Source organism: Paralichthys olivaceus, chromosome 9, assembly GCF_024713975.1.
Source record: "Paralichthys olivaceus isolate ysfri-2021 chromosome 9, ASM2471397v2, whole genome shotgun sequence".
Classification (NCBI taxonomy): Eukaryota; Metazoa; Chordata; class Actinopteri; order Pleuronectiformes; family Paralichthyidae; genus Paralichthys; species Paralichthys olivaceus.
In genome coordinates this window covers 9,344,503-9,359,457 of record NC_091101.1, presented here as the reverse complement: position 1 = coordinate 9,359,457, position 14,955 = coordinate 9,344,503, and the positions used below count along the sequence as shown (strand labels likewise).

Here is a 14,955-nt window from a genome sequence, read left to right as displayed (position 1 = left end):
CTTTCTTGTATCCGTCATAGCTAAATGCAGCGCAGTCATTTGCTGCTATAGTCTATAGCTAGGAGCCCTCTCGCTGAGATAGATGCCTGCCTATGAAAGACATTTGTTTCCTTTACTGTCACTGTGCAATAATCAGCCGCTCTAACGCAATCAACATTGCCCTTGCGGTAAATACAGCTGAGCAAGTGGGTCCATGCACAAGTGTGTGGGCATGTGAGCCCTTGTGTGTGTAGATGGGAAGAGAGTGAGAGGTAATTTTTTGTGTGCGTACATGTGTACCTGCAGTTGTGTGGATGTGTGTCTGTGCACTTTTTTTTGTTGTTACTTGGCAGTGGGTGCAAATGCAGTTTCTCATGTATGTGCGTGCCATGTGACAGAGAGAGATGATTCTTGGTGAAAAAACAGTTTGTTAGCAAATTAGAGTTAATTAGCCAACTTTCAGTTCCCAATGCTGTAATTGGGCCCATTTCTCTCTGTTTCCTCCAGCTGGCGTCTCTCATCCACTGCGGAGAAAAGGGGGAGAGAAAGGCGAGGGCTGAGTCAGAGGACTAGGGTGGGAAAGACAAGGGAGGTGGGAGGTGTGTGTGGGGGGGGGGTACACGGAGTGCACTAGGCATCTGTAGGGGTCTGTGGAGTGCTAGCGAACCTTACCCCCTGGGGGGCAAGAACCACTTGCGCTGGGGGGATCGAGACAGTGACAAGTATTAACCAGGAGATAATGATGAAAGGAAGGCTGATGGGAATGAAAACGCAAAAGAACGTGTGCGAGATGAGGGCAGAGAGGAAGCGGGGGAGGGGAGGGGAGGGGAGGTAAAGTGACAAATGTCGAAGGATGTGAGGGGGAGGCGTTAAGCCATTACAAATTGAGGGAGCAGCTTAGGGTACACCGTGGAGCACTGGGTTTAGGGGCGAGCACGGCGCGGCCGCACGAGTGCAAGTCCAGCTAGTCTAAAACTTTGTGACAATTTTTCTTCAACTCTTTCCGACTGTGACTTTCTTCTGTGCACCCGCCTAATAAACCCAGAAATGCCATGAGGATAACATTTAAAAAGAAAATGACACTGCAGGATCTGGTTTGGAGATATTGTATTTAAAAAAAGAGAGAGGAGAGAGGCAAGGGAGTGCTGGAGCAAAGAAGGAGTGATGAAAGAGGAGAACAGGCTTTCTCTTGGTGCTGCGCCGTGATGATCAGTAGAGTCTAATGAAGGTGCAGATGTCCCAACGGAGTCCTGCGCTCTCTTGACGACCACTGGGAATGGCAATTAATGCACAGTGTACTGAAGGAAAATGCACACACACACACACACACACACACACACACACACACACACACACACAGGCTGGCACGCACATTCAGACACAGAATTTACATAAAATATACCAGAGCCCCTCTTGCCATAGACTAAATTCAAAAACTGTATAAACAGTAAATGGTGCATTCAGCCATACCACACTTTTCATCATATTTTCTAATGTAAATGGCTACCAGAGAGCAGTACTATGCCCCATTATTCCACCCCAGCACCAGACAGAATTGCGAAGTGCTCAAGTGATTGCCTCTATTGTGCATGTAACCACCTAGAACTCTCAACAACATGGTCCTCATTCGTTCTTTGGATTCCCTGCAAGAAACCCTGCTCCCTTGGCTGTAATGCTCTATATCTCACATATACGCCCCATGTGTGTATGCTAAATCCTCCTCGCAATGGCCCTGTGCTCATAATCATATTGATATTTGTATTCCAGTCGCCGTACTGACATGAGTGGACACATGAGAACGAGTCGGAGTGGGACATAAGGCTCAGGTGGACGGGTCACTGGTGCACAGCGGATTAGCGTGTTGCATGTGTGTATATAATGGAGGACGACTTCTTTTAGAGCAGGTCGCTGAGGGACCACACTGTTATGTAAAGATGAAAGGATAAACTGCTGAGACAGGAGAGTGCAAAGAAATGGACAGAGTAAGAGATAAAGTCTATCTTTACATAGGCATTTGCGAGTGAATGAGTTTTTGTGCGTGTGTGTACGTGTGTGTACGTGTGTACAAGCCAAACACGGCTGGTGCACCCTCCACTGAGATAAAAGCGTCTGCCTCTTTACCACTGAGACAGCAGCCTAATGGCACTACATGACTGAAGCTGGCACACACGGTTGGAGAGAGAGGGATGGAGGGGTGACGGTACAGAAACGATGGATGGATGACGTCAATATCAGCCGTGGCATTTAAACTGCAGGAAGTGGAAAACGGGCACTCTTCTCTTCTACCTCAGCTTCTAGTCAAGGAGAAACTTTCTCCTTTTTTTCCTGTTCGTCCTTCTTTATCCATTGGAATTACCTTGACCTTTGCATATGTCAATTTGAAATTCTTCACCCCTTCTTCTCATCACTCTAACCTGTGCTGTCGCTACTTGCGGCCCATGAAAAATTCTTATTTTTTTCCAATATCTGAAGCTGCATAAAAGAACAGATGAAAAGTTTACTTCTACAGAAGCGGCCCCTTGCATCTGTCATTTTCAACAAATAGTCACAAAAACACAAAAGTTTCAACCCAAGACTGTCATTTGTATAATTCCTTTAAAAAAACAGGATTGTCTCCAGTTATTCACTTTTACCAAGAGTGTGCGGTTTATTATAAGGGATTGAATAAACCATCTGTAGAACATTCCTTTAAAAAAACTCACGCACACGTACATGCAGACAGCAGAGGTGCTATCAGTTGTAGTTAAGGAGGAGGGGTCTTAGTTACCTCTAGGTTAATGATCCTCATTAATATGTGCTAATATACCCCAGGTCATGCAGTAATTAAAAATCTCATTCAATGCTCTCAGCTTAAACTGACTGACTTGGCTCCATCCTACAAAGATAAGCATTTAATATTTGTCTCCAAGGTCTGTAGTTCATAGCGAGGGGGTGAGACTAATAGCCTAATGCTGAGCATTCATCTGGGCTGGTGGCCTCCTCCAGTGCCTAGTAAAGTATTTTCCTGCCTCTGCTTGGCTGGGCACAACTGTTTATGAGCTGAATAGGTTTTTGCAGGTTGTGCCTTGGAGAGTTGCATCACGTTTGCAAGAGAGTGTTTGTGCCGAGCACACAAACAAGCGCTCCGAAATACACACTCAGGTGTGCGCGGAGATACACGGCTACAAGTGAGGTCCAGCAGCATGGGGACTTCCATATTCCTCTGAGTCAGCTGATGTCAGCTGATGCAAGCTGTGCTAATTGTGCGGCTGTGTGACGTTTGTGTCCCGTTGCAGGAAAAAAAAAAAGACAGACGAGCAAGTGCATATGTGTGGGGGGTTTGTGTGTAATTTCTGTGGACACAAACAGTGGGCCTCAGAGGCTTATGACTCAGCCTATCCCTGCCCCACACACACACACAAACACACACACACAGACTCATCCACTCAGCCATCCATGACCAAAGCGGCAGCTACTTCAAAGGGCCTAGGCATGCATGGTAATCTCCAATCACGTCGCTCTACTCCCCTGTCTGCACACTCGCAAACACGAATACCACTTCACGTGGAGGGAGGAAGAAGAAGCGCCAGATTTGTGTTACATCTGTGAAAGTGAGCCACAAGTTTGCGCTATACTCCTGTCATTTCTGTTTGAGCTCGCAATCTGCATGTAATTAACATCTGATTTACCGAGGCGGCAGCTAATAATGCAATCAGTGATTAAAACCGCCTCCTAAGCATATTGCTGTTGATGAAGAGCAGTGAAAGGCGCAGTTCAGCTGAAATCCAAAATGTGAAATTTAAAAAAGAAAAAAATCCCAAAATGTCAGTTCCATTTACCAGGTCCTGCTATTAAACTCTAACTGTGAAGTTAATTTGGACACTTATTATGATCAACTTAATATTAACAACCTATTTATTATGAGGTTTATAATGAAGAAATTCTGAGGATAATAACACACAGTGATATTCACCAAAATTCACCACACTCCTCATCTCTGGTGATAAAAAAAGATCCAGACGTTCATTAACTCTTCTCGCATTTTGTTTTTTAGATTTAAACATAAAAAAAATGTGTCCTCAGTACAAACGCAGCTTCATTTCACACTTGTTTGTTTGTGCCGTCTGGCCTCTTCTCTTGTCACTGTGACTATTATATAACACAGGGTGATTAACTTTTCTCTTAGTTTTGTGTTAGTGATGAGTCATTCACAATGTTTTAAGTGTTTAAACAACATGTTGAAACCTCTTCCCAATATTTGCTTCATAATGAGGAAAAAATAAAAGGATCAGGTGTGAGAGGCGTAATGATTATTTACAAACTGCACATGAATCATTAAAACATCTATGCTGGGTAAAAAGTTGTGTTCGGAACTTTTGAGAGGTGAAATTGTGAGAGGTGTCAAAATTGAAGCATTTGAAAAGTTTACCATAAAAGCTATTTGGAGCTGAATGTAAAATTATGTAAATTGGTTTATAAGTGATTACATCTGAAACTTGTGAACCGAAACTTACATCAACTTTCTGACTTGAGATGATGCTCACATGAATTGTCTCAAGTTTTTCAGACACCATTAATGCCCAATGAGAAAACAACATTCTGTTGCTGAGAAGCAGAAGAGCGGCTTTCTCTCACTTCATTCATTACATTAATATGGCATCACCTTGTGTAATGTGTAATTAGATCGAGCGATGCAAGTAATTTAGTGCTGTTAAAACTACTCCAAATATGCAAAAAGAAATTGATGGGATGTCTAAGATTGATTATCATCCAAATCTTCCAGTTATTAATATTCACATACAATTAGAAACCTTGAAAAAAGAACGATGAGCCGTTTATTCAAGCCTTTCTTTAAAACAGCTCTCAGAGCAGAAAATCACCAAAACACACCACTAGTGTTGTTTAGAGTGAATATTACAAATGTCTGATGTGTGCTGTGCCTTTGCCATTCCAGTGGAATCAAACACTGTTATTGTACCTGGTGAATAGAAGGGAGAGAGGCACTCAATGTGTACCTTAGATGTCAGGCAAACTGCCTTGATAAATCGCATACATCTCTGAGGCACAGAATGCATGTGAATCAACGCTCGGTAAATGTGGCCCAGCGTGTGGAGACTCACCTTGAGAGAGATCCAGAGCTCAAGGCTCAACAGTGAAGCTAGTTAGAGGGAATGTAACGTGGCGCGCTGTGTTTTTTAGCTCTCGATCCTTTTTTTTTTTTTTCTTTCTCCTGCTGTTACTATAAATAGCTGCTGCAGAACATCAAAGAGGAGAAGAGGTTTCTCTCAGCAACAGGCACAGTATCGTCACTATCCACAGATTCCAAATACATCAACCCACTATTGCTGCTCCGAATGCAGAGGATATCAGGGACTCACCGTTATGTATTTGCTAATCGTTAACGGAGCCGCATCTCACAATCCCGCTCACTTCACGAATACACAGAGAGAATACTTTTTTGGAATAGAGTTCATTTATGAAATATCAGTGTAACTGACTCTGACTGCACAAGGTCTTAACTGGCAGATCCATGCGCACAAAAAGTCCACATCACTTACCATCTCCTATTTCTCCCAGGGCTCCTCCTCCCACTGTTCTTTTCTTTCTTTTCATGCTTTACATGGAACTAGATTGTCGTAACAACAACAGCATTTGCCGCAATCAATCAGTGCTATATTGAATAGGTAGTCGTGCATACGAAGTGTGTGTGTGTGTGTTAACAGCATGTCACTACATGTGTATTTCTGTATTCTGTGCACCTTTCGGGCTACTGTTTCTGCATGCATTTGATTATTGATGACTGACGCTGAGTGGCTGTGGGTAATGTGCTTTCTGCAGGAGCCTTGTCTCCCAAATTTTCATCAAATGAGGCCTGATTTAAAATGCAAATGAGGTTTTGCGTTCTTTTGCAGAATGGAACAAAAAAAATCTTTTTCATCCACCAGAAAAAATGATTGTATGCGGTTGACATGATTGATAAAGAGATGGTGGCTGGAACTATCAGACTGGAAATTTAGGATGTCATGATTGGGTATAAACTTTTTATTTAAGCTTCGATGGCTCACAATAAGGTGTTAATTAGTGAAGGTGTTTTGAAGAACAAATTCTTTTTGTATTCCTGGCAAAGCTTCTTTCTGGCATATCCTTACCTTGATATTTATCAGAACACTTTGGCAGCCTCATCTTAATCTTTAACTAAACATGATCTTAGCTTTGTTAAAAGTTGATTATTATAACTTTATTAACACATGTCAAGTAACTGGCACTCATCTTTTTACATGACAAGCCGGTGAAATCTAATTTTTAGTGGAAGATTCTTACCAGTGGTGGATATAGGATTTTTCATCAGGGGCCATAAAGGGGCCACAACATACACACAGGGACCAATTATATGTCTGATATCCATGAACTATTCCTGATTCAGCAATGTGCACATTTAAGTCATTTCTTGTTTACTGTTAGCTTTATATGTATTGTTAGTAAGTGACTAGTTTATTTTTAAAAAGACTGTGAGGACAGGAGCACCTCAGGATCAGATTTCAGCTGGGGCCAGTGCCACCCTAGCCACACCCCTGGGTCCACCCATGATTATAAAAATGTTTATTATTTTATCCCGCAACAATCTGTAGATTCTCGAGCATGGTGCTAAACTTTCTGGGAATGATTCAGCAGTATGGCAGATTGGAGAGAAACCTCTTCCCCAGCATTACCCCCTGCTGCTTTTCTTTCTCTGCAGCATTTAAGAGCATTCTCCAGTTAAAATTACAAACAGATCTTCCAGACAGAATATAATTCTAAGAAGGTCTTTTGACAGCTGAAAGCAGGCTTCTGTCTTTTTTTTTTTTTTTAGCAAAGTGCCAAGACCAAGTTCTGTCTCCAGCTAAGACCTTGTCCATATGTCACTTTCAACCCTCTTTCTTAAGTGGGAAAATGTTCAGTCTTGTTGGTTCCATATAATCTACCTCCAGCAATGTGAAAGGCTTGGATTTGATGTGGGGAAAATGCTTGGCCCTTAAACCTATTAAATACTTTTTCAGCATTGCATAATTGCTGTCACTGTATTTAGTTTTTTTCAATTTGAATAACAAATTTGGAAATAATTGGTTGGCATTTTTATAAACTCCAGCATCTATTTTGTGGCAGAGAAATGACTTAATTTCATGTGGTTATTGTCAGTCCATTATTATATGTTTTGTGCCCTGAAGTTAAATATGACTTTTTTTTTTTTCTGCTGCCATCAAATTGATTCATAAATAGGCATTGGGCAGCTTATTGAACACAGCAGCAGCTAAAAATGCTTATGTATTATTACAGGTTTTAGACACATGCAGACACACACACACACACACACACACACACACACACACACATGCACAAATAGGCAGATATTCCCCCCTTTGCAGATTCACTTCTATCAGCCATTACAGAGCATGTTTAGAGGTAATGGAAGGCTGAAAGGATGGGTGTCTGTCTCTCTGCACCTGGGGTTGAGGGTCTGCTTGAGCTCGTTCTCACATGCCTCACTTTGTGTGTGTGTGCACTCATGACGCATCTGCGTGTGTGCTTGCATTTATGTGGGAGAGAGGTGGCTATTTATTTTGATTGTTTTCAATGAGGGTCCAATGTGTAGAATCCATAACAATACCATCAATCCACAGCAGCGGCAACAACATGGATGTAATTTATATGGTAATGCAGCCTCCATGGTTGCCCCAAGTTACGCAGTGGACATCTCCGACAATGGACAGCATGGGTGTGCTGTAGCATCCTGATGCAATGTATAGCCACAGACACACACTCAGACAGACATAGCCACGTAGCTCTTGCACTTCCCGGCAACACGGAGGCATGTTTCAATTAGCAGATGCAGATAGATGCTGCAGTGCGTTGTGGGTCAAAAGGTTGAGTGAATTGCTTTGTGTCAGCTGTTGTCTATCCTCATCTCCGCTCGTCTCCAAGTAAAAGCAGCTACTTGAGTGTGGAGTGGGGAACAACCTCCTGAGCTGGATGGGATCATTACTCTTATATGATGCTCTGTTGGAATTCATGCTGTGTGGCATTTTTTCACTGCCGTACAGTGTAGAGTTTTATCTGACACTGTTGTGACTACGTACATGGTCAAAACTCTTGGAGGAATTTGAAGGTTCAACTCTATTATTTTGTAAAGCTGTCATAGCTTTGTAAATGGTCTAAATTATGTTCCGATGAGGAAACCAACACTTTCGTTTAATTATATCATGTCCTTACTGCGCTCTCCACAGTGAGAGGAGCTCAGGAGATCATTTTAAGAAGTGACCTCACAGTCACTGAGTAGACGACCATCTTCCTCAACTAAACACGTGTATTTTATTCGTCCTTTTCAGAGCATTTGATATCAGATCATTCTTTTTGTGCCTCTTTTTATTTCATCAAATTCATCAAAAGGTTTGATGAGTCAAAAAGTCAAAATGCACAATTATATTCCATTAAAGTACAGGATCAAGGAATTTACTAATTGAAACTTAGTAAGAGAAAAGGATGTAATACAAATTTAGGAAAACATAATGAAAATAGCAGATAGTGCAAACACTTACAGTTGAAGTTTTGGGTTTTTAAATTTCTTGTCTTTTATTATTATTTATTTTGGGTAATTTTTATGACACTTTGTGATACGTCTGCTTTCAGTTAGTCATTTGTTGTTAACAGGTTGAAAGTTCACGATTTACAGCAGAAACGAGCATGTCCACGGCTCCGATCGCTACTACAGTGGCGACATTTCATCATTCTATGGTTGAAACATTCAGCTTATTCCACTTAAAGTGGAAAACTACTTGACCAACACTGACACTGCACTTGCATGTAAACAAATATTCTGTTCAAGTAGTCATTTTCAGTGAAACTGTGTAAGTACGTCAAGTGTTGAGCTGTAGTTTTTATCCTGAATGGAACAAACACAATGAATTAATGAAACACTGGAATGTAGAACAGCACAATGTGGTGCTGCGAGTCTGTGGAGCACCTTTTTTCCCCAGGTGTCTTCAGCCTCAGCTGCAGGCAGTGTGTGTGTGTGTGTGTGTGTGTGTGTGTGTGTGTGTGTGTGTGTGTGTGTGTGTGTGTGTGTGTGTGTGTGTGTGTGTGTGTGTGTGTGTGTGTGTGTGTGTGTGTGTGTGTGCGTGGAGGATCAGCTTGCTGAGGCACAGTGCTCCTGTAGTTGTGCAGAGATGGGAGTGATGCAGGCGAGATGAAATAGAGAAAGTGAGTCCAAGCAGAGGAGAGCTTTGGGCCTGAGAGGAACCTAGACACTTTGTTACACATCAAAGTAAAGATCCACTGATACAATCATCTCTTTAGGCTGTGAAAGCCCAACTTTATTAATTAGAACACGTCCGTTGAATCATCCTCTCATCTCTTCTCCCTTCCTGCTTTACTCATTTTTATCATCACTTACTGCAGTGACGGTGATTACGAAAGGGAAACGGGGGAGGGAGGGGGGCGCGGATGAACTCCCGGATAGGCTGCCACATCCATTTGTTGCTCACACATGCAGACAACAACAGGTGTGCTCGTTGCCACAGTTGAGCTAAATGTGAAATATTAAAAAGGAGTGAATAAGAGGACGAGGCGAGGATTTCAGAAAGAGCTGGGGGGGGGGGGGCAGGAAGAGAGATGAGATTGAGGAGACAGACTGCGCTGTATAGATAAATAGAGAAAAGGGCCCATTGTGTCAGCAGCTGTCATCACTAAATAGCCCTCAGATCACTGTCAGACTGTATATCACACACACACACACACACACACACACACACACACACACACATGCACAAAATACTTCCACACACATTCTGACTGACAGCTCCCCCTCAGTCCAACATCTGGGCTGACAGCAGCCAGGGTAATGAGTCTCTGCATGTGCCAGCATGGGTGTGTCGCTTCTTATTCCTCCCTCTTTCCCCGTGTAGCGCTCATTTAATCATTTCACGTCTCTCTTATCTTGTTCTAAAACACCCCCTCCTCCCCTTTTTTTTGTGGTTATTTTCCGTCATCTTAATAGAAACATGCGCTAGATTGACTTCGCAGCACACGCCACATGACTAGCGACTAAATGAGAGTAACATCACGTGGAGTAAAGTTGAATGGTAGATTGATGCAGGAGTTTGTTTTTTTCGTTTTTCCGGAGTTGCCATCCAGGTGCACTGTATTTCACATCGAGGTGTGGAGCAACGCAGAGATGAAGAGATGATGAATGGCTCTCGTTAGAGGGGTAATTTGTCTCTCCTTGTCTGACTGGGCTCCAGCTGTCGCTCCATCCCTCGCTCCACTCCGCTCTCCTCGGCCTGCCACTCCTCACCTCAGCCAGATGGGTGGAAGGATGGACCGAGTGAGGAGGAGGAGAGGAGAGTCACCGACGAGTCAACAAGCAGAATTGTGTCTGATGTGTAACACCATCTCACGGCAAAGAATGGCCTCATGGAGAAAGAATAGATTATGCAAACCACATATTGTGTTGATTCAATGGACACGCACAACAGAGCTACAACAGGCAAAGCTCATACACTTGTATGACTCATCTAAGCAAGTCAAAGCCAGATGATGATAGTGTTCCTTTTTTTCCACTGTAATCCAATTACCAAGAGGCCGGGATGCCTGGTTCTTGCCCCCCCCCTACTCTTACTGTCGCACTAATCAACACTTGTGCAAGAGTAGATGTAGAAAGCGGGCGGCACAGACAGAAGGATTAAGAGATGTATACAGATGGCCGGGGAAAGCGGCTGAAGGATGGCAACGAGCAAATCATCAAGAGAACCACGTGAGCTCAATGCCAAGTCTTTGTTCTAATAACACAAAGCAATTTCCACTGACCTTTCCCGAAAAGTAGCGGGCAGAAATGACTGAGTTAAGGATGCCCCACAGCATAATTGCTAAGGAGATTAAAGTTCCCTTAATTGCTTTTGGCCAACTAGTGCAATTTTTCCTTTTTTGTAATTAAAGTGATTTAAAATATTAATAACTACATTCTCATACATACAACCATCTCACACGCACGGCTCGCGCAAACTGTATACGCACGTAATAAAAACAGCAATAAAACAATCTTAAAGGTGCAACTACACACACACACACACACACACACACTTTCTGTCACCTGCCGTCACTGATCACCTTATTAAAGGTCTTGCGAAATATGCAAATAACAAGATCCATCCGCTCCATCAACTGAAGTGATCCATTTATTCATTTAGAGCAATGGCTTTTTTTTTTCATGGGTCAATGGCCTCTTCCCTCTTTACCTCCCTTTTTTTCCTCCATTTTCCACTCCTCGGACCCCTCTTATTGTCTCCTTCTCTCCTAATTACCCTCCTCTATTGCTCTCTCCCTCGTTATTTATTGGCAATAAGTTTTTGACGGCTCATAGCTTCCTGACTGTCCTCTTTTCTCCATCCTCCCTCCACCTCTCACCTTCTCCTTCACCCTCCAATCCCCTGGTTACCCCCGTGACCTCGGTGTCTCTACTCCCCTCCTCCTTGTCCATCTCTCCCTGCCTCTCCTTGGTTTCCCTTCTGTCGGCCAGAATTGTTTGCTTTGCCATTGTTTATCCATTTTTCTTTGTTTGCCCTGATGAGATTGACCGGACACACACACACACACACAGATACCAGCACACATACCTAAACAGAAGACAAGGATGGCATCTCTCTGGGGTGTAGTTAACGTGGGGCCGTGGATCGATCGTAGCTCTGGTTTCCATGACGCAAAGCTCTAAGCTGGAGCAGTTTGGACAGCAGGACAGAGGCATCACTCTGCCTCTGTTTCCATCAGATGTTTTTCCATAAAGCCACATCGAGACCTGGATTAATGTGGAAATTTGTATCCATCATTAACGCTCTTCACATGTAAAAGTTGGGCAACAACCTTGCCCATCCACTTTGTGTTTCTTAAATGACGTCTGCATTGACCCTTCCCCCTCCCTGGTGCAAGCAATATCGCCCGGGCCCCCCATCTATCATTGCCTTTCAACATTTAGATTCCGGTCAGAAATCTGTGATGGGAAAGAAAATGCCGTCAAACTGCAATCACGCCACATCTGAATTCTGAACTGGGCTGTTGAGAGAAGGAGAAAACAAAATAAATACCATGATGATGAATGTGCATCTATCTGAAATTTTGCTTCAAAATTCCCACGGCTTTTCCTTCCTCTGCCTCCTCTGTTCATCTCCGTTTTTAGAAGTATGACTAAAGTTGAAGTCCCTCACTGAAAGGCTTAAAGCATTGTAACTTTAAAAAAATTATAATTCAGGTGAAGTTTTCAGCGGCGAAATAAGGAATGGATGAAGGTTGTAAAACTATAGACGAACAAGCTTATTTTATTTTTTATCCTCCTCCTCACATTTCAGCTTCGGAAGGTGAATGACAAGTTCTGACTGTGGAAAATGGGTTAGAAAAAATAAAAGGTGTATTGGTAAAGCTGTTTAAAAGAAATTTGGCTGGCTGGAGCCCAGGGCTGTCATTTTAAATGTGGAAACTGGAAGTAGAAAATAAGTGATTATCCGTGTGTCAAAGCGTATTCGGTTGACTTTCTAATTAGGAGTCGTAATAACCTGAGTCCTTCAGTGGATTGGCTGGACTCAGTGGCCTCATTCTCACCATATTGTTGATTGATTGAGCTGCAAATATGGAAGGCGTAATTATTCTATATTTTGAGCCGTCTCTAAATAGAAATTATTAGATTTGTCTTTGTCCTTGATTCCAAACCTTTGGAGAGTAGAGTGAAATCTCTCCATCCCTCTCTTCTTCTTCTCTCTGGTGAATGGGACAGCCTGATTGTGTCCACACATCCCAGGGCTCCTACTATTTAAAGACTTGGCTGTTAACTTTCTTTTGTCTCACCCATGTAGAGGACAATCATACAATTGATGTAGGCGCTCTTATCACAACTCTATGAGGATTTAATCGACTGAAATACTAAAAAGTTTGACAGTTGCGGTCTTTATTTGGTCTGAGGTGACCAATATGTTATGTTGGCAACATTTAAATGTAGACAGAAATTCAGTTCATGGACTTTATAACACTTTTTTTACTTGTGTTAATGTTTACGTACATTTTATCATTCAGCATTATCTTGAAATTGTCACCTGTAGCTTATCTCAGTTTATTTCATGTCTCTACAGTGGCTGAGATTGTCATTATTACTGCCAATGATTTGGGTTTGGTTTTTAATTGAGGATTAGATAATTAGAGTTAGATTTTTAGATAATTAGATTTTTCAATTGTTTCATTTTTCATTTAGATTTCTCATTCATGTATTTGCTGTATGTTGCTGAGTGAATTTGAATCTCGCCAGAGTCTCAGAGCTTTTTGTGTTCGTATCCAAGCTGCTGTACGTTGCTGTTACCAGGCTGCTGTTCCAAAAAGCAAGTTCACTTATCTTTATAACCTGCAGCATCTGGTCTTTTTATATAAATCCACATTTCCATGCAATTATAAATGTGTGGTACAACTATATTAAAAATGAAAACACATTTTCCCATTAACATCAGATTCTTTGTAAAACTAATAAATGTGTTTGTTTTTTTACATTGTTACATAGCAACACAATATTCTAGTTAGTTTGGATATAAATACACAAACAGACTTGTTAACATCCATCAAAATTACTTTTTTTTTTTTCAATAATATTTGGGGACAGTGAAATGTCCCTGGAATCAAATTAAACCCAAACTTTATGATGGTTGAGAGAATATGTTTGAATGTAAGTTGGGTGCCTCGACCCTTTCAGAGACTCAGTGTCTCAGTGAACATTCTTCTTGGAACCAGCCCCTGCATCACTGTCAGTCATGGCCATCTGTTTTGTCTAACGCCTCCCCCCCTCCCTTCCTCCCTCTCTCTCTCTCCCTCCATTCTCCAGGTCGCCCACTCCCTCCGACCTCTTCCTCCTCCCTGCTCCCTCCATCCCTCCCGTCCTCCTCGTCCGCCCCCCACCACCCATCTCCCGGCCCCTGTCCACCCATCAGGGAGTGCCAGGTGCCCCTGCTGGAGAAAAACTCCACCCACTCCCACCTGGAGCCCCACCCGGACGACTCGTACCTGCTCCGAGGCCAGCCCTCGTCCACAGGTAAGCGAGAGACCATTTCCACTCATCCACCCCTTTTATCCTGTCATTCATTTTATGTTTGCATCATTGTGTCATCCATCACCGCATTGCATTACCCCATCATGTGTCCATTTCCTGATCTGATTTAGTCTCTGCTCAGTAAAATGCCAAGAAATCCTTTGCTTTTATATAATGTCACATCTTGTTTGTTAAGCCATTTTGTTTCTGCCTCTATTTTGTTTTGCATTCCTCCAAAGTCAGGATTGCTTTTAAGGGCAGGGAAGTGAAACAACTAAAACAAACATATTTTGCGTAAATAGTAAGTGATTATTATTATGGTTTTATTTGAGGGAATAAATCATTTGATTGTGATCAGACACACATTTTTAACAGTGAATAATAATTATATGTAGAATAAATGTGTAATTTCATGAATTTTTATGCATCTCACGTTAGGAAAAGTTGGCTTGAAGCAGCCTATTGGTGATTTTGTTAATGGATTACACTCTCAGTGTAACCCTCCCACCTTTGTCAACTATTGCCAGAAAACAATGATGCAAGTGAAAGCCACCCCTACACTCTGCAGTGCGCACAATGGTTGACAGTGAGTAGGTGTGTTTGTGTTCATTTTCCATATGACATTAATAATCCAGCGGAAAGTGAAAGGTAAGGGGATAATGAATTTTAAGTGCCAGCAGGAGGATCAGCGTAGCAAAGACAAACTAGTTAGTTTCCTTGGCTCTGAGCTTCCTCTTTCATCATTGGACGCTCTCCTGTTGGCTGTTAGAGGCCCGGTGTGCTTATATCAGCACCTCACAACTATTCTCCTTGCCCATATGCACGCTAACACACACGTAAACACACGCATCTGCGGTGATGAGTTTATACATCAGCGTACACATTTGTTCTCAACAATTAGCTACTGTGGG

At 42.4% G+C, this 14,955-nt stretch overlaps 1 protein-coding gene across 17 annotated transcripts in view; it reads left to right on the top strand.

The window, feature by feature from the left end:
- The window catches only part of tenm2a (teneurin transmembrane protein 2a), a 241,908-nt gene that overhangs the window by 162,608 nt on the left and 64,345 nt on the right, over nucleotides 1-14,955 (top strand). For 13 of the 17 annotated variants that reach the window (XM_069532116.1, XM_069532115.1, XM_069532119.1 and 10 more), the window contains one exon: nucleotides 13,841-14,047. The exons of the other annotated variants lie outside the window; for them this stretch is intronic. In XM_069532116.1, coding sequence (XP_069388217.1) covers nucleotides 13,841-14,047 — 207 coding nt within the window. The remainder of the gene's footprint in view (nucleotides 1-13,840; nucleotides 14,048-14,955) is intronic. 17 annotated transcript variants of the gene reach the window in all.